The 20,751-nt window shown below is 35.8% G+C and overlaps 1 protein-coding gene across 5 annotated transcripts in view; it reads left to right on the forward strand.

Annotated features, from left to right (window-relative positions):
- The first annotated feature begins 7,033 nt into the window (after positions 1-7,033).
- KIFAP3 (kinesin associated protein 3) overlaps positions 7,034-20,751 on the forward strand; it is a 164,012-nt gene continuing 150,294 nt past the window's right edge. For 2 of the 5 annotated variants that reach the window (XM_016932248.3, XM_016932234.3), the window contains exon 1: positions 7,034-7,254. In XM_016932248.3, the coding sequence (XP_016787737.1) occupies positions 7,178-7,254 (77 nt within the window). In that variant the 5' untranslated portion in view covers positions 7,034-7,177. Of the gene's footprint in view, positions 7,255-17,392; positions 17,998-20,751 lie in introns of those variants that run through there. The other 3 variants (XM_513988.7, XM_054655657.2, XM_054655664.2) reach the window with 3 other exon arrangements.

Genomic DNA, 20,751 nt, shown 5'->3' on the forward strand with positions numbered 1-20,751 from the left:
CCCACAAAAGAAAGCAGGAAAGATCCAAAATTGACACCCTAACATCACAATTAATAGAACTAGAAAAGCAAGAGCAAACACATTCAAAAGCTAGCAGAAGACAAGAAATAACTAAAATCAGAGCAGAACTGAAGGAAATAGAGACACAAAAAACCCTTCAAAAAATTAATGAATCCAGGAGCTGGTTTTTTGAAAGGATCAACAAAATAGATAGACTGCTAGCAAGACTAATATAGAAAAAAAGAGAGAAGAATCAAATAGACGCAATAAAAAATGATAAAGGGGATATCACCACCGATCCCACAGAAATACAAACTACCATCAGAGAATACTACAAACACCTCTATGCAAATAAACTAGAAAATCTAAAAGAAATGGATAAATTCCTCAACACATACACTCTCCCAAGACTAAACCAGGAAGAAGTTGAATCTCTGAATAGACCAATAACAGGCTCTGAAATTGTGGCAAGAATCAATAGCTTACCAACCAAAAAGAGTCCAGGACCAGATGGATTCACAGCCGAATTCTCCCAGAGGTACAAGGAGGAACTGGTACCATTCCTTCTGAAACTATTCCAATCAATAGAAAAAGAGGGAATCCTCCCTAACTCATTTTATGAGGCCAGCATCATTCTGATACCAAAGCCAGGCAGAGACACAACAAAAAAAGAGAATTTTAGACCAATATCCTTGATGAACATTGATGCAAAAATCCTCAATAAAATACTGGCAAAATGAATCCAGCAGCACATCAAAAAGCCTATCCACCATGATCAAGTGGGCTTCATCCCTGGGATGCAAGGCTGGTTCAATATACACAAATCAATAAATGTAATCCAGCATATAAACAGAGCCAAAGACAAAAACCACATGATTATCTCAATAGATGCAGAAAAGGCCTTTGACAAAATTCAACAACGCTTCATGCTAAAATCTCTCAATAAATTAGGTATTGATGGGACATATTTCAAAGTAATAAGAGCTATCTATGACAAACCAACAGCCAATATCATACTGAATGGGCCAAAACTGGAAGCATTCCCTTTGAAAACTGGCACAAGACGGGGATGCCCTCTCTCACCACTCCTATTCAACATAGTGTTGGAAGTTCTGGCCAGGGCAATTAGGCAGGAGAAGGAAATAAAGGGTACTCAATTAGGTCAAATTGTCCCTGTTTGCAGACGACATGATTGTATATCTAGAAAACCCCATTGTCTCAGCCCAAAATCTCCTTAAGCTGATAAGCAACTTCAGCAAAGTCTCAGGATACAAAATCAATGTACAAAAATCACAAGCATTCTTATACACCAACAACAGACAAACAGAGAGCCAAATCATGAGTGAACTCCCATTCACAATTGCTTCAAAGAGAATAAAATACCTAGGAATCCAACTTACAAGGGACGTGAAGGACCTCTTCAAGGAGAACTACAAACCACTGCTCAAGGAAATAAAAGAGGACACAAACAAATGGAAGAACATTCCATGCTCATGGGTAGGAAGAATGGCCATACTGCCCAAGGTAATTTACAGATTCAATGCCATCGCCATCAAGCTACCAATGACTTTCTTCACAGAATTGGAAAAAACTATTTTAAAGTTCATATGGAACCAAAAAAGAGCCCGCATTGCCAAGTCAATCCTAAGCCAAAAGAACAAAGCTGGAGGCATCACACTACCTGACTTCAAACTATACTACAAGGCTACAGTAACCAAAACAGCATGGTACTGGTACCAAAACAGAGATATAGATCAATGGAACAGAACAGAGCCCTCAGAAATAACACCGCATATCTACAACTATCTGATCTTTGACAAACCTGACAAAAACAAGCAATGGGGAAAGGATTCCCTATTTAATAAATCATGCTGGGAAAACTGGCTAGCCATATGTAGAAAGCTGAAACTGGATCCCTTCCTTACACCTTATACAAAAATCAATTCAAGATGGATTAAAGACTTAAATGTTAGACCTAAAACCATAAAAACCCTAGAAGAAAACCTAGGCAATACCATTCAGGACATAGGCATGGGCAAGGACTTCATGTCTAAAACACCAAAAGCAATGGCAACAAAAGCCAAAATTGACAAATGGGATCTAATTAAACTAAAGAGCTTCTGTACAGCAAAAGAAACTACCATCAGAGTGAACAGGCAACCTACAAAATGGGAGAAAATTTTCACAACCTACTCATCTGACAAAGGGCTAATATCCAGAATCTACAATGAACTTAAACAAATTTACAAGAAAAAGACAAACAACCCCATCAAAAAGTGGGCAAAGGACATGAACAGACACTTCTCAAAAGAAGACATTTATGCAGCCAAAAAACACATGAAAAAATGCTCATCATCACTGGCCATCAGAGAAATGCAAATCAAACCCACAATGAGATACCATCTCACACCAGTTAGAATGGCAATCATTAAAAAGTCAGGAAACAACAGGTGCTGGAGAGGATGTGGAGAAGTAGGAACACTTTTACACTGTTGGTGGGACTGTAAACTAGTTCAACCATTGTGGAAGTCAGTGTGGCGATTCCTCAGGGATCTAGAACTAGAAATACCATTTGACCCAGCCATCCCATTACTGGGTATATACCCAAAGGATTATAAATCATGCTGCTATAAAGACACATGCACACGTATGTTTATTGCGGCATTATTCACAATAGCAAAGACTTGGAACCAACCCAAATGTCCAACAATGATAGACTGGATTAAGAAAATGTGGCACATATACACCATGGAATACTATGCAGCCATAAAAAAGGATGAGTTCATGTCCTTTGTAGGGACATGGATGAAATTGGAAATCATCATTCTCAGTAAACTATCGCAAGAGCAAAAAACCAAACACTGCATATTCTCACTCATAGGTGGGAATTGAACAATGAGATCACATGGAGACAGGAAGGGGAACATCACACTCTGGGGACTGTTGTGGGGTGGGGGGAGGGGGGAGGGATAGCTTTGGGAGATATACCTAATGCTAGATGACGAGTTAGTGGGTGCAGCGTACCAGCATGGCTCATGTATACATATGTAACTAACCTGCACAATGTGCACATGTACCCTAAAACTTAAAGTATAATAATAATAATAATAAAAGAACATATTCTAGTAAAATTACTGAACTTTTTTAAGGAGTAAAAAAGAAATCTTTGGTCTTCTAGGCAAAAAAAAATATATGATTATAAGGGAAAGGAAATTAAATTATCAAGACTGTTAAACAGCAACACTTTCTGCCAGAAAAAAAAAATAGAGTAGCATATTTAAGGTACTTAAGGAAAGAAAATGTGAGCCATGGATTTTATATCCAGTTAATGCTGATCTTCAAATATAAAAAGCACAGACAACTATTATCCACATGAAAGACCTCAAGAAATATTATTCCTCTGAGTACTTCCTAAGGAATAAACTAGAGAATGAGCTTCAGACAACCAAAATGACCACAGAAACATTGCATAAATACTGGTGGCCTTGACCATTAGTGGTTGCTGACAGCAAAAAGAAGTAAACATCAGTTACTCTGTGTTCCCTGAGTAAATAATACAACACCACTTTTTATGTTACCCAAATCATCATACGTGAGTCTAATTGAGCCGTCAGATTCAGCTGATTATTAGCATAAAACACATATTTGCAAGAAAAATATAATAAACTCCATCATAAGCATGCAATCAGCACATCCAGAATTTGGAAACATTATAGGTCAAATAGAGTTGGTTCTTAATCAGATTTATTCTAAGGAAAACAAAAGGATAGAGGAGAAATATTTAAATTAAAAGAGACTTAACAGACATATCAAGATTAAAAGGAGCAAAATTAAACTGTAATTTCTAGAGCTACACACATGGGTTTTAACCTAAAGGAAAACAGAGATGTCACTGGTATCAAAGTCAGGATAGTGATTACTTTTGAAGAGATGAAAGGGTTTAACATTGGGAGGGGCACATGAAGGTGTTTCTGGGGTGGCTGATACAGTTCTGTGTCTTGATCTGGTTACTAGGGTGTTTGCCTTATAAAAATTCACTAACTTTGCCTCTGACTTGTGTGGTTTTCTGTACTGGTGTTTTACTTTATAATAGAAAGGTAAAAGTAAAATAAAATTTTATAAAAAATAAACTAAGCACTAATAACTTGTACAAACTATCTCTGTTTTCTCGTCAGTAAAATATGGATAATTTTACCTCTTACACTTTTGTTTCTGTTAGTGCCTATCCCATAGTATGCTATCAAAAAATATTTCTCCCCTTTCCCTCCACACAAGTACATAGTTTTTTAATGCGATAAAGCATATTATTCTTGAGCCAGCAGAAACCAATAGAATAGAAACAAAGTATTGTAGAAGTAAATAAAATGCCATCATCCAATCTTTCCTCTTGTCAACTACTATATCCATGAGGAATACTATCATTTAAGAGAAAAAATGCAAAAGCCCCAATTTTTGTATAATCTTCACTCTATTGGCCTACATGCAACAATTTAAATGCAGGCCTACTACTATATAACAAAATACCAGAACATTTCCATTTATTTGGTTATTTCTCTTCTCTATAAATGTCCATTCAAAACTTCTTTAATGAGCACTTTTTATAAACTTCTTTGTTTTGTTTTTCTTTGCTTTGAATAAATTGGCCAGCAAAATAGAATAGAATGTGTTCCTTTAGTTTGTAATTGACTTTCTAGTTCAGACTTTTCTTATTTGTTCAATTTTATGGTATTATAAATGCAAATGAACTGGCAGCAAAATCACCTTGGAATCGATCCTAACCCAATATCTCAAGGTCTGAAAACAAAAAGTATTCTGGAACCTATGAGAATATTTTAATAAGGTAAAATAAAACCAACCTTGCTAAAAATGTTTATGCTGTGAATGCTTCCTTCGTTCATAAGAAATAATTTTCATCACCGTATCCACTTGGTTACGGTGGAAATTCTATGATAAGTTTCAGTCAAGAGACCATTTAAAGAGAAACACACATCACCATGTCCTGAGGAGAGCTGTGTGAATAAATGTCTTCAAATGTGAAGAGGACAAGCAACATTTTGTTTATTTTGTTATGGTTTTTTTTGATAGCATACTAGCATCTTTTATTCAGAGCAATGTTGACGTCCTCTCAAATGTCTGACTCATTTGGAAAAAAAAATTCGTACACCAATGAGAAGGATAGGCAGGAAGAGGACTGAGTTGCAACTACCAGCATTTTATTTTCTACCTCTCCCTTTAAAAAATAAAATAAAATAGGCAATGTGAACAAGGTAATGAGGTGTGAACTAAAAATGACTTTTAAATGTTTCATCACTAACAAACACAGGAAAAATTCTGATTTATTTCCACCATTTCTCATGATCCTTGATATATATCTGCTTCCTTTCCTGATATAGTGATGACAATATTTAAGAGACATGGGTTTGGGAGAAAATTTCCAAAATTTGAAACAATTCTATTTCCAATATGCAGTTATTTCTATAACACATGTGCTATTGGAAGGAAAGGAAGGAAGAAGGGGGGGGGAGGAAGGAAGGAAGGAAGGAAGGAAGGAAGGAAGGAAGGAAGGAAGGAAGGAAGGAAGGAAGGAATAAAAAAGGGAAGGAGAGAGGGAGGAAGGAGGGAGGGAGGGAAGAAAAGGAATATAAAAGGTAAAATTTTTAAAGTCAAATTTTTTAAATGACATGATTTAATTTTGGCCCCATACTTAAAAAGCTGAAATTATGTCACCCATTAAAACAAAATATATTTCAACCCTGGAAGCATAGATCATATTTTGTATCCAACTTCAAAGTTATTATTGCCAGTTGGCGGTTACCAGGAACTAATCTGGAATGAACCAGCAGCTCTGGTTCTGAGGATATGTCACAAACACTTTTGTTATGGCAATACCTCTTCTTAAAGAGGTGAAGAAGGAGCTCCTAAGATTTTGCAGGAAACCCTGGATGCTAATATAAAGCCATTGCCTGAATTTATCCCATCCTGTCAAATGATCTTTGGGGCTACTACTTTAGCTCCAAATTGTGCCTGAAATGCTTAATATGCACCAAACACATGTATATTGAATGAGAGATCTGATCCCCTTCATATCTGTAACTCAAATGTAATTTCTATCACTGCGAGTTTATGAGTTGTGAGTTTATAAATTGAAAAGAGATGATATACCATCTTCTTTATAAGAACAAAATTAATAGATAGGAACAATTGAAAATAGCAGAGTCCAGGAAGAAAATAAACTTGACTAGGGATTATCTGTGTGTGGGAAATATGGCTGAGACATCAATTACATGTTCCCTGATTGCCTATTCTTAGATCTGTAACTCCTGTAGGATAAGATCTGTACCTTATGCTTCTTATAGCTTCAGTAATTAGGAGAGTGCCTTGTTGCTAATCGGCATTAAGTATCTAACAATTCCACAGTCATCTCCTTGATTTCTATAGAGACACATTATAGCTCTACCACAGAATATATGACTTTAAATTTCATTTATCTGCTCACTTTGTGTATATCCCTACTGAATTTGGGTACAACTATTCAAGTCAAAAACTGTGTCTATTCATTTTTCCATACCCAAATCTAAAGCAATGCCTGCTCATAAATTTTGTTTAAATTAATAAATACAGCTGATATGGCTGGATACACTCAGATGATAGTCCTTCCTCACCATGCTATGTGCATCTCTGCAAAGGAATACACATGAAAGCATAACAGTAGCTATGCTCTCCTGCAAGAAACTTCCACTTGAACATACATGTATAAATCCACATATACGAATTCACAAATACAGATGTGTGTGTGTGTGCACATATGGGCGTTAAGTGACTAAATACACCTCTATTATTCATACTGAATAACACATTCATTTGACTGTGTCTTTAAGGTTCATCAGTTTGGCATATTGCATGACTATTTTCTCAAAGTATTATTCAGACTACAAGAGAATCTGGTGAAAGAAAAAAGCACAGGAATTCATTATTCATTATCCTAGTGGGCCACGCCCCATTCCTGATCCTAGGAGCAACCCAATGATGTCATAGTTATTGTCTTACGTCATACTAGTTGAAACAGTGGTTACCACCACCAGGAAGAGAATTATTTTAAAGGGTCCTTTTAACTGAAATCTCCTTTGGATTAAGATGTGCTACATGAGCTCAAACTAATTGGAAAGGTGGCAGGATAATGGCATTGATAGCCAGTGGATATGGGCTCCTTGGGCCCCACTGGCCATTTGATGGCATCCCAAAGGCAATCACAAGGTAAGAAAGATTTTCTATGTACTGTTGAAGCAAATCAGGATTGAAATTTATAAACAACACATTTGGAGTATTTTTAAAATGTAATTCTTACCCCTCTGTTTTCCGTTGCTGTGTGGATAAAATATAGAGAAATGAATATTGCTGAAAGTAATAAATCTTAGCATACAACTTTCCTATATTAAAATTCTTCAATGGGTCCTCATGCCTGCAGGAAATATTCAAATACCATGTTCTCGTATACCAGGTTCTCCATGATCTTGCCCCTGCTGTCTTTTCCCAACTTATTTTTCATGCCATTCCACCCAAACCTAATTCTGTCTCAAACTACACACAGTTACTTAACTGTACCATGATATTTCATACTTTTGTGTCCTTGTAGGTACTATTGCCTTTCTCTATAATATCCCTGTTATGCTCTCTGCTAAGCAAAATTTTATTCAGCTTTTGTGAGTCCTACTGTGAGTCTCTATCCTCCAAGATAAGTGGATTATTCCCTTTTGTGCCAGCATCCTACTTGTGTCATGCTACTATTATGAAAGCATTAATATAGTCAATAATTATTTGTTTATATACCTAGTGACTAGTTCATGTGCTCCTTGAAGGCAGTAACTGTATTTGATATAGCAGCAGTTGCCATTTATTGTGTTAGTACTACATGCCATGCACTGTGATTGGACATCCATGATTTTATGCCTTTTTAATCCCTCTTATTGGAGAGGATAGAGGTATAAACAAATAATGCACATAAAGTACAGTATATGCAGTAGAACAGAGAAGGCACTGTACTGCATCTGAAGCTTACAAAAGGCTTCTAGGAAAAAGAGTTTTGCTTGATGGAACAAACTGTGATATTAACAAAAGGCTTCCCAATGCAACCCAGACTGACTCCTATATCTCTAAAGCCCTCAGAAACCATCTTTAGCCATGTTGGTGTATCATTGGGATTATTTGTCTTTAAATGATTCTGTCATTGGTGTTAGGCATCTTTGTACTCTTTCTCTCCTGTCAAATTATAAAATTGTGAGGCAGCAATCACTTTTCTCAGTACTTTTAAACACCCCGCTGTGGCTAGTATTCAAAATACCATTGACAAATTTAAGAATAAAGTTGAAATAATAATAACATCATCATTTTCATGTAACTTTAAAATTTATAAGATTCTAACAAAATATCAACTCTTCGTATCCTTGCAATAATCTTTGGCAATATGGGTATTTCCCCCAATTTTTCTAAATGAAGTACACACAGAGTGCTTAAGTGACTTGTCCAGAGTCATATAATTAATAAGGGATATGTGGGTGAGTAGTCATATGATTAATAAATGGCAGGTGGTAATTAATAAATGGTAGGTAGGTAATAAATTAACTAAGTTTGCAAACACCTGGTCCAGCTAATATCAATTGCTGCCCTTAATGTGATAAATACACTGATATAAATTTATGTATGCTATCTCATTTAACATTACAATAACTCTAGGACATAAAGACTATTACCCCTATTTTACAGATGAGAAAATTGAACATTACAGAGTTTAACTTGCCCAAGGTCAAAAGTAAATAAGCGGTAGAACAGGCACACTAACCAAGTTCTTACTCCAGAAGAATTCAGGTTCTTAGCCACTACACCACAGAATAATGGGAGTCCAAGTGCTGAATGAGATTGGTTTCTTCACTCAACAATTTATAATCCATTTGGGAGATGAGAACGAAATAGAAATGAAAAATTAGCACACAAAAAATTACTAACTGATGATGGCTTCTGAGATCTCTATCTTTGGAATTCTCTAATTTCAGTAATGAATTTGTTTTATTTATCCTGCTTGGGATTCACGTCTTTGATTAACTCAGGATGTTTTCCAGTCTTAAATATTGGCTTGTCTCTAGTCTCTCTATTCTTTTTTTCCAGCAGTCATATTAAAAGCTTATGGATCTTTACATGTTATCCTTCCCATCCCTTAACCCCTTTTTAAGAACTGGTTTTCTCTATCACACTGTGTTGTATTATTTCCTCTTAATATTTACAAATTTTCTCTTCAACTGTGTTTATTTTATTATTATTTTTTGAGACAGAGTCTTGCTCTGTTGCCCAGGCTGGAGTGCAGTGGCATGATCTCAGCTCACTGCAACCTCTGCCTCCTGGGTTCAGGCGATTCTCATGCCTCAGCCTCCCAAGTAGCTGGGATTAAATGCATGCCCCACCACACCTGGCTAATTTTTGTATTTTTGATAGAGATGGGGTTTCACTATGTTGGCCAGGCTAGTCTCGAACTCCTGACCTCAACTGATCCTCCCACCTTCGCCCCCCAAAGTGCTGGGATTACAGGTATAAACCACCGTGCCCGGCCAACTGTGTTTAATATGCTATTTAATCCACCCATTTGGCTTACTACTTTTTTCCTTGCTCATTATATCTTTTAAAACAATCACATTAGGAAATAATTTATATGCAACAAAGAGAAAGTATAATTTACTTTTATACAAAATTTTAAAAATTTACATGCAATAAAATGAATGCAAGTATACAGCTTGATGAGTTTTAATAATTGTATTCACATGGGTGACCATTACCCTAAAGTTTCCTCCAGCCTGGCTGCAGTCTATCCACCCTCTATCACTAGCACAAGGCAACCACTTATCTACTTTCTGTCATAATAGATCGGGGTGTGCTTTTTTTCTATTCAAGAGTTTCTTATAAATGGAATCAAACCATATGGTTCTTTCATCATAATGAGTTTTTTAAAGATTTATTTATGTTGCATATATCAGTTTTGATTTTTCTTGATGCTAAGTAGTATCCATTGTGTGAATATCCCACAATTTGTATCAATTGACATGTTAATAGACATTTGGGTTGTTTCAAGTTTTCTGTCATTATTAATAAAGCTACCATGAACATTTGTGAGCAATTGTTGTGGACATATGTTTTCATTTTTCTTGGGTAGATACATAGGAGTGGAATTGCTGGTTGTATTGTAAATATGCATTTAACTGTTGAAGAAACTATAAAACTGTCTTCCAAAAGGGTGTACCATTTTTCATTCTCACAAGTATTAGAACTCCAGTAGCTCCACATTCTTACCACCAATTGGTATTGTCTGACAATTTAATATTAATCATTATGGTGGTAGGTATTGTGGCAGGTAAAATAATGCTCCCACCCTTCTCACCCACCCCCACAAAAAAAGGTGCTCACATCCCATCTCTGGAACCTGTAAATATATTACCTACATGGCAAAAGGAACTTGATAGATGTGATTAAAGTTAAGGACCTACTTTAACATGGGGAGATTATCCTGAATTATCCAGTGGGGCCCACATGCATCCCTAAAAGTGGAAAACCTTTCCTGGCTGTGGTCATAGAGAGATGTGATAAGAGAAGAAGGACCTGTGAGATGGCAATAATGAAAAGAACTTGGGCCACTGTTGCTGGCTTTGAAGATGGAGGAAAGAGGCCATCAGTGAAGGAGTGTGGATGGCCTGTAACAGCTGAAAATGGCAAGGAAACCGATTCTATTCTAGAGCATCCAGAAAAAAGTAAAGCCCTCTTGGTATCTTGATTTTAACTCAGTGAGATTCATTGCAGACTTCTGATCCACAAAACTGTAAGACAATAAATTTAAGTTTTAGGCCACTAAGTTTGTTACCATTTGTTACTGCAGCAATAGAAAACTAATATAGGTGTATAACAGTGTATTTCACTGTGGTTAAATTTCCAGTTCCATGATAACTAATAAAGTTGAGTCACTATGTGCTTATTAGCTAGCGATGTATCTCCTTTTATGACATTTTTGTAAATTAATTGCTCATTTTTAGTTAGGTCATTTAGATTTTTTATTGACTTATAATAGTTCTCTTTATATCATGAATACAATTATTTTGTCATATAGATTTATGGCAAATACTTTCAGTCTGTGACTTACCATTTCATTTCTTAATGGTGTCTTTCAAAGGGAAGTTTTAAATTTTGGTGATAGACCTTCCTTCTCTTAAGTTTTCTAAATTGTTTTATGATTAAAGCAAAATGATAACACTGATATAGTTCTAAATGTACATAAAGGAAATGTTAAAGATAATTTTATTAAAAATGGAAGAGAGTAAACTGACAAAGGGAGATGCAGTTTCTACACTTCATTCAATCCAATGAAATGTAAATTTCAGTAGATCTTTGTGGTGACAGAATAATTCTAGATACTGATTGAGGTAGTGGTTACAGGAATTTACACACATGATAAAATGGCATAGAATTATATACATACATTGTACTGATATCAGTTTTTGGGTTTCTGATTACAATACATTTATGGAAGATGTAACTACTGGGTGAAACTAGGTGAAGGTACCTAGATATCTCTGCACCATTTCTGCAACTTTCTGTGAATTTAAAAAAGTTTTAAGAAATTATCTGAAAAGTTAACTGAACCATAAGTGAGTCATTCTCTTTCTATTCTTTATTTTTTATTCTCTTCTATTAATCTATGTATATCTATATCCTTATGCCAATACACATTGAATTGACTAATAAAGTTATAGTAGGTCTTTTAATCATGAAGCCTTTCAAATTTGTTCTTCAAAATTGTGTAAACTCTTAGAGGTCCTTTGCATTTTCATATAAAATAATCAACCTGTCAATTTGTAAAAAAAAATTGCTAGTATTTGATTGGAGTTATATAGAATCTATAGATAAATTTGAGTAAAATTGATGTTCTAATAATATTGAATCATTCAATCTATAGACATGACACACTTTTCCATTTTCCTAGGGCATCTTTAATTTCTCTTAGTGCTGTTTCATGGTTTTCAGTGCATAGTCTTGAACAAATTTTGGTAGATTTATCCCTACATATTCATTGCTCTCTGGTGGTATTATCAATGGTGTTTATAAATTTTATTTTTCAATTTTTCATTGCTAGTATAAGTCAATGCAATTGATTCTTGTAGTAACTTTATACTCTATGATATTACTAATTATTAGGTCTAGTAGCTTTTTATTTGTAAATCAAAATAGTTTTACTTTTCCTTTCCAATCTATATGGTTTTTCAAACACCACTGATAATATCACCTGAAAACAATAAATACGTAGGGATAATTCTACCAAAATTATTCAAATAAATGGAAAGACATCCCTTGTTTATAGATTGGAAGACTTCATATTGTTAAAAAAAAATCCATACTAGCCAAAGCAATTTACATATTCAACGCTATCTCTATCAAAATACATTGACATTCTTTTAATAGAAATATTAAAAAAAAACCCTGAAGTCCATATGGAACCACAAAGAACTCCAAAAAGCCAAAATGATCTTGAGAAAGAAGAAGGAAGATTGAGGCATTACATTTCCTGATTTCAAAATATATTACAAAGCTATGGTAATTAAAACAGTATTATACTGGCATGAAAAAGACAGATAGATCAATGAAACAGAATAGAGAACCCAGAAGTAAACCCATATAAGTATGCTTTAGTAGGGTGAAGAAGTCACTTTCTATTCTTAGATTGCTAATAGTTTTTTAAAATCATGAATTCCATTATATTAATTTTCTGCTTCTGTTGAGATGACCATATGATTTTTTACCTTTATATTGTTAATATGTGTCTTTGTTCATATGTGCTGCTATAAAGGAATACCTGAGATTATGTAATTTATAAAGAAAGTTTATTTGGCTCATTGTTCTTCAGGCTGTACAAGAAGTAGGGGGCCAGTATCTGCTTCTGGTGAGGGCTTCAGGCTGCTTCCATTCAAGATGGATGGGGAAAGGGAGCCAGCATGTGCAGTGATCACATGGCAAGATAGGAGGCAAGAGGTGGGGGAGGTGCTAGGCTCTTTTTGTCAACCAGCTCTCACAGGAACTAATAGAGCAAGAACTCACTAATTACCACAAGGACAGTATAAAGTCATCCATGAGGGATCTGTCTGCATCACCCAAACATCTCCCATTAGGCCCTGTCTCCAACATTGGAGATCAAACTTTAACATAAGGTTTGGAGGGTCAAGTATGCAAACTATATAGCAATATGGCAAATTAATTACTGGATTTTCATGTATTAAACCAACCTTGCATTCCTGGGATAAACCCCATTTGGTCATAGCATTCTTTTTATGTATGCTGGTTTGATTTGCTAATATTTTGTTAAAGAGTTTTGCACATATGTTCACTAAGGATATTTGTAGCTCTTATTTTGTAATACCATTTTCTAATTTTGATATCAGGATAATGCTGACCTTTTAAAATTAATTGGTAGATATGCTTTCATTTTATATTTTCAGAAAGTATCTAAATTGACATTATCTTAATTACTTGCTTGGTAGAATGCATAAGTGAACCTATTTGTGTCTGAAGTGTATTTTGTGGGAAATATTGTCATTAGGTATTCAATGTCTTTAAGAGATAAAGAGCTTTAACATTTTCTCTTTGTTCTTGTCGCCATCTTAATAAATATCATTCAAGGTATTTGCTTATTTCATTTAAGTCATTAAATTTATTAGTATAAAGTTGTTCATAATTTTCAAATTATCATTTTTATACCTGTAGAATCTGAATGATGTCCCTTCTTTCATTTCAGATATTAGTAATTTGTCCTCTTTATCTACTTACCTGTTGATATCTCTGTGCTCAGTTTATCAGTCTGGCAAAAATATAAATTAAAAATGGACAAAAAATTTGAAGAGAATTCAAAAATGGTATAGAAATGGTAATTAAACATATGAAAATATGCTCATACCATTAATAATCAGGGAAATTCAATTAAAATCAAGTGAGATAGCCCTGCACACTTATTAGAATGATGAGAGTAAACAGACAAATTTAAAAAAAAAACAAAATACCAAGTGCTGGAAAGGATGTGACTAAATCTGAACTCATACATTGTTGGTAGAAATGCAGAACGGCATTCATTTTGGAAAACAGTTTGGTGGTTTTGTACAGTCATTCATATATTTACCATACAACTAAGTAAACCTATTCTTAGATAACTGAACAGGAGTAAAGAAAACTAACTAACACAAAAATCTGTATGTAAATTTTTTTAGTAGCTTTATTCATAGTTGCCAAAAGCTAGAAGCAACTCAAATGTCTTTCAACTGGTGAATGAATAAACTATGGTACATTCATACCATGGAATAGTACTTAACAATAAAAAAAAAACAGGACCGAAAAACAACATGGATTGTCTTCAAATGCATTGTGCTAAATGAAAGAAACTAGATTCAAAAGGCTACAGCGCCTATCATTACATTCAGATGACGTTCTGGAAAAGGCAAAATTATAGGAACAGAAAACGGATCAGTATTTACCAGAGCCTGGGGTTGTGGGGATAAGGCGACTCCAAAGGATACAAAGGAATTTTAGAGGATGACAGAACTGCTCTATGATTGTGCAGGTAATTATATGACTTAAGAGTTTTTCAAAACTTAGAGAACTGTAGGCCAAGAAGAATGCATTTTATTGTTTTTAAATTATAGTGCAATTTAAATAAAGCATCATGCTGTATTTAATCTGCCACAATTTTTCACTCAGTATCATGTTTCTAATATTCATCCATGTCATATGTAAAGTTCTAGTTCATCAACTTTCTCTGCTGCATATTATTGTATTGTGTGAATATTTCAAATGTATTCATTCATTCTCCTGCAAAAGTATTTTGTTATTGTCTTTCCATTTTTCATTTTCTACTAAGCTCAATACTTCTCCAATGATTTTGGAACAATTTTATGAAGTATAGAACTAGGAGTAGAATTGCTGAGATTTAGAGTATGTGCCTATTCAACTTTACAAAATAATCTGACATTTTATTCCCTTGTTTGGCCCCGCCCACATCCTGCTGATTGGTGTTACAGAGTGCTGATTGGTGCATTTACAATCCTTTAGCTAGACAGAGGGCGCTGATTGGTGCGTTTTTACAGAGTGCTGATTGGTGCGTTTACAATCCTTTAGCTAGACACAGAGCACTGATTGGTGCGTTTGTACAGAGTGCTGATTGGTGCATTTACAATCCTTTAGCTAGACCCAGAGTGCTGATTGGTGCATTTACAACCCTCTAGCTAGACAGAAAAGTTCTCCAAGTCCCCACCCGACCCAGAAGTCCAGCTGGGTTCACCTCTCACTAATGATGCTGTTTGCTTGTCTGTTTAAAATGCTGACAGCTAGATCTCCTCATTGTAAAGTAACATTTCTTTTCCTTTAGAATTATAAAGAAATATGCAGGGTAAAACTTTGCCTCACTTTAAATTATTTTAAAGTAAATTAATAGGGCTTATTTGAATCCATTGTTTATTGGTGCTTGCAAAATAGTAACTATCATTATTTTTCTCCATTCCTACCAGGTATTTTCTGTTAAGAAGAGCTTTTCCTTGTTAAAAGGAGGTGAAATCTGGTTTATTTCCAAAAGCATTAGATTAAATCCTTCTTTCTTTTAATTACCAGCTTTCAGAGTAAAGATCTGATGTAGTAGTTGCCTCCAATGGAAGTGGGGTTCTTTTTTCCCTGTTTTTCTATGTTGTTGAGTATCATTATGGATTTCATTTTTTAATTTATTTAATGTCTTAAATCAATCCCAGTAATTCCATTTGATTCCCAAATTGCCTCAAATTCACCAGTGTCCTTTTTACATAATCTTATCTTCTTAGTCTCTGACTATGTCCTTACTGTCAAGCATAAAATGTTCCAGGCTCATCTTGTACTTTTCCTGCCACAGACAGACAGCTTATCTAGTTCAGTCCCAGTTTCAGCTATCTATTTATTGCTCTGGTTTCCAGCTCTCTCTTTCTTTCTGGCCTCTGGGCATTTTCTTTAGGTTTTTTTTGTTGTTGTTGTTGCTATTGTTTTTTCAAGCTCAGCTTTGCATTTTTTCAACATCAAAATTTTTATTCAGTGACAACTATGGGCTGAATGCAAAAGTGAACGAAATAAGTTCTCTGAGCTCAAGGAGCTAACTTACATTCCAAAAATCCTTGTTATATTATCTATGCATTTTAATGTATATTTTGGTCTTCCAATTTTACGTATTGTGAAGATTTTAAAGTAATCTAGCCTGCTATATTACCATTAAAGGTGTTATAAATGATAATTTGTAAAATTTTACATTAGTTTGCAGAATTAATATTTAGAAAAACAAAAAACAGGAAGTCCAACGAGGAAGGAATTGCAGTACTCTAGGTATAAAGTGATTAGACTATTGGTAGAAGTAAGAATGTAGAAAAAAACTGGACTACCTGAATATCTTGAAGGAAGAAAAGATAGAATTTTGTAACACTTTAGTAAGAGGGAATGATACAGAGGAAGGAGTCAAAATTAGCTGCAAATTTTCTTCCCTTTCAGAATGAAAGAATGACTATAACATCTACAGAAATAGTGTAGCTGGTGTGAATGGGTGGGAAGATAAAAATATATTTTGTTGGGTAAGGACTGTATTTCTATATTTAATATACCATGCAGTGCCTTAACATGGTGTTTTACACATAACGGATAATCAATAATTGCATCAATGTACTACATTTGAAAAAAGCAGCAGAGCAACTACGTGCACGTCTCAAAGCAACTGGGAAAACAGGACTAGAAGACAGTGAATAAGTGACAAGATTATAGGTGAGCAGGGGGAGTAGAGGTGCTTTCTTTGCATCCCTAGAGCCTGGTTTGGTGTTTGGCACACAGCCAGCCCTCAATTCACATTTATCAAATAAATGAACCTATATCATTTGCATAGACGTAATAGCTGAACCCATGGGAATAGATCTTAAACCAGAGAACATGCAGTTAAAAAAGAACCCTTCTTTCCTATGCCCTGCACTGCTAACAATTGCCTGCCTCAGAAGAAGCAATTCTAAACATACCTTGAGTTCAGGATAATTGGTGGAGTTGGAATTTCAGGAACTGTTTTTTGTTGTTGTTGTTTGTTTGTTTGTTTTGGTTGGGGGAGATGTATTCTAGATTTAAGACATCAAAGTGACAGACTTGCCGCCTTCAAAGTTGATATTAGTTATATCCATTTTGTACAACGGTCAGATTATCTCCACAAGTTAGAGCTTGTAAGTGCAATCAGGGCCATTCAGGCCCCCAAATAGAAACCTCCCTTATTAGCTGGACTGCTCTATAGCATTCGCTAACTAAAAGGTTATCGGATTCCCCTCTCTCCTTTCAAGCTGACCTGACAGCCCTTTCTATTCCCATCCTCAAGGGGGCGGTGACTACGGAGCCACTCCTTATACACGGACGCTCAAATGTGCACCAAAACTTCCCTGCTCGGCTCCCCGGTGCGTCAAACTCTGAGGCCAGCGCCTCAGACTGAGCCTGCGCATACAAGAGGTGCAGAGCAAGCGCATGCGTCATGACGGCCCGGCTTAGGCGACTCTGGGCGGGTCTGGGCCGCTCCAGTGTTTTGGGGCACAGAAGCTGTGGGAGGAGCTGGAGGCTTCACCGTGGTAACCACAGCGCCGCTGCTGCCCCGCCTTGCAGGCCTCAGGACTGTCATCGCCTCTGGGTGTGAGGGTACTTTGGCCACCGTCCCCGGAAATAACCGCGCCTGCCTCTCAAGATACCCCATCCTCCCCACGCCGCTGCCGCTGCCGCCATGCAAGGGGAGGACGCCAGATACCTCAAAAGGTGACGACTCCCCAAGGCTCTGTCCTACCCTCCTTGCCAGGGCCCTGAAGATGTTCTTGGGTTGGCTGTGAGATGTCACTGGGCAACGCTAGTTTAGCAGACGGGATGGGAAGCAGGGAGAGAAGTCACCGAAAGGAGAGGGAAAAGGTGAAGTGGAGAAAAAAGGAGAGCTCTTGGGGGGGGGGGGGGGGGTTCAAGGTCCTTTGACCTGACTCGGCGGAGCCCTGACAGCATTGAAAGATGGTTTCTTCGCTACATCACCTTATTCCAGGGGGAGAGGGAGGTAGGGCAAGGTAAACCGCGTCTTTTGTTTTTTTTTTTTCGCCTCTTCCCAGACTCTCCATTTTCCCATAATAGATAAATCCCATGAGAGCCTGGGAATAAAGTCTGGTGCATCCGCCCTCAGGCCTCAGTTTGGGGTTCATTGCCATGGGCTTTTGAAATGATGAAGGGGAAAGAAGTGGTGGATTCTACTTTTTGGAAGGCTGAATTGAGATGTTGATTTCCAGTCTCTTTCTGCTTTCCGCATCCATGTCTTCCATTTGACTCCCATGTATACAACATAATTTTTGTAGGACATTTAGTAATTATTAAGAGGTTTGTTCAGAAGTTTGATGACAATAAAATAGGCCATAATTTCTTTTAAATATAGTATCAGTTACTCAAAAAAATTGTAGTCTGTTGGGATTATTTGGGTGCTGGCAAATACTCAGATCATTCCTGATTTGGAAAAAAAAAAAAGATACCTCCCACTGAACCAAGAGTAAGCAGTGATCCAATAGAAAAAAATTTTAATTCAGTACTGATTCCGTAAATACCCTGGAAAAGTCGCATGTATTCCTTTGGGCACGGTTTCCTCATCTGAAAATGGGACAGGCGTTACCTTCTGAGAGATACAAGGACGAAAGATGAAATACTTTTAAAAAATAAAACATGAATGTAAGGTGGTGGTATTATTTCAAGTCATAATACACTTGTAGTGAATATTTTTATTCTGGCTTGGCTGAGCTCTCATCATCACAGAAAGATCTTCCAAGTGTTAGTAGACTCATAAAAGGGATTCAAACAATTGTATAATAAATAAATCAACTCTATTGTCCTGGCAAGACAGGCATATATTGACTGTCTTTTTTATTTTATGTAAATATATCTGAAACTGGCAAATAGCCAGACTTTGTCAGTAAAAATTTTTAAATGAATATATAAGCCTACATCAGTGTTTATTTCCTCACTGAATTTTACTTAACGTTGGTTTTTAAAATACCTTCGTTAAAAATTTTGTGACAGAAGAAAATAAATTGTCTTTTAACTTTAAATCAAAATTGTTCCGGAACAAAGAGCCACTGTTATACCATTAGCTGATTTTCATGTAATATATTTGTGTCAGAGGTAGTTTTTCTTAACATTATCGTACCAGTATGGACACTCAGGCATACTGTGACTTATAATTCTCAACCTATTGTTTGCTTTTAAATACATACTATCTAGAGTTCCAAAATTAAAACCAAGCCAGTCAATGTAATGTTTGAAGTAAAATGAGATTAGAATCTGAAAAGGTTGAAAAATACATTTCTCAATTTCATCTAATTTTTACTATAAATAATAAAAAGTTTGAATTGTCTGTTTTCAGACTAGAAGTATACAGGAGACATGTATTTATACAGGCCTGATGGAAAACATTTGTGATGTCTGATAGAACCTTCCAATTTAATTATTGTTTTTTGACCATGATTACATATATTCTTTAACAATATTTTTACTTTTATATTTTGTTTTTAACAAGACAGCAGATAGCAGTATATTTTCAGTCCCTTCCTACCTGAGTAATTCCATATTTTGGTCTTACAAAAATAATTTTTTTTGAATCCCTATGTGTTTTGGTGTTTGATTCTTACATGCCCTTCCTTTATCTGGAACTTGCCCTGTTCTTTGCCCCGCTAATTCCTCATCTTTCCTGTTGTGACATAAATACCACTTTTTCCAGAAAGCTTTCCTGAACTTCCCTTTCCCACCTCACAATCCAGGTCAGGTATACCTGTTAGGGTCTCATGATACTTAATACCTTGTTTTTCCCTAAACTTACTACTTTATATTTCCTTCTGGTTTATAAAGTTCATAAAGGTAAGGTGCTATGTGTCTATCTTACTTCCCATTGTATTCCCAGCACTCAGCAAGGTGCCTGAAACATAGATTATTAAGTAAAGTCAGAATAAGACTAGAAAGAAATATGAGCCAAATCATATGGGACTTAAGCGCTTTAGTAAAGAGTTGAGACTTTATTTTGAGTGCATTGGTGAACTATTGAAGGATATTAAAAGTGAACAACATTTGTTCATTCATTTAGTAGTTGAGATTCTACTGTGTAAAAGTCATTAAGCCAAGTGATAAAACATTTGGTAAATGAAACATAAATATATTCCCTGCCTTCATGGAATTTACACTCTAGCAAGTAATACAGACTTTAAAATATACTGATATTTATTGTATTTATGCGTGCTATATGAAAAAAGTGTGTGGCTTTTGTGTCAAGCATTTCTCACATAGTATATCAAGGTCCATCTGTGTTGTAGCATGTATCAGTACTTCATTCCTTTATATAGCTGCATAATATTTGCTGTGGTTTGGATATAGTTTGTTTCCACCAAAGCTCGTGTTAAAACTTGGTCCCCCATTGTGGCAGTGTTGGGAACTGGAGCCTGGGAGGTGTTTCAGTTTTGGGGGTGGATCCCTCATGAATGGCTTGGTGCTGTTCTTGCTGGAGTGAGTGAATTCTTGCTCTAGTGAGACTGGATTAGTTCTCTTGGGAATGGATTAGTTCCCTCTAGAGTTGGTTGTTATAAAGCCAGGAAGACCCTTGGGTATTCTCTTTTCTCACTTCCCCTTTGACCTTGTCCACTGTGT

The sequence above is a fragment of the Pan troglodytes genome, chromosome 1 (assembly GCF_028858775.2).
Source record: "Pan troglodytes isolate AG18354 chromosome 1, NHGRI_mPanTro3-v2.0_pri, whole genome shotgun sequence".
NCBI classification, from domain to species: domain Eukaryota; kingdom Metazoa; phylum Chordata; class Mammalia; order Primates; family Hominidae; genus Pan; species Pan troglodytes.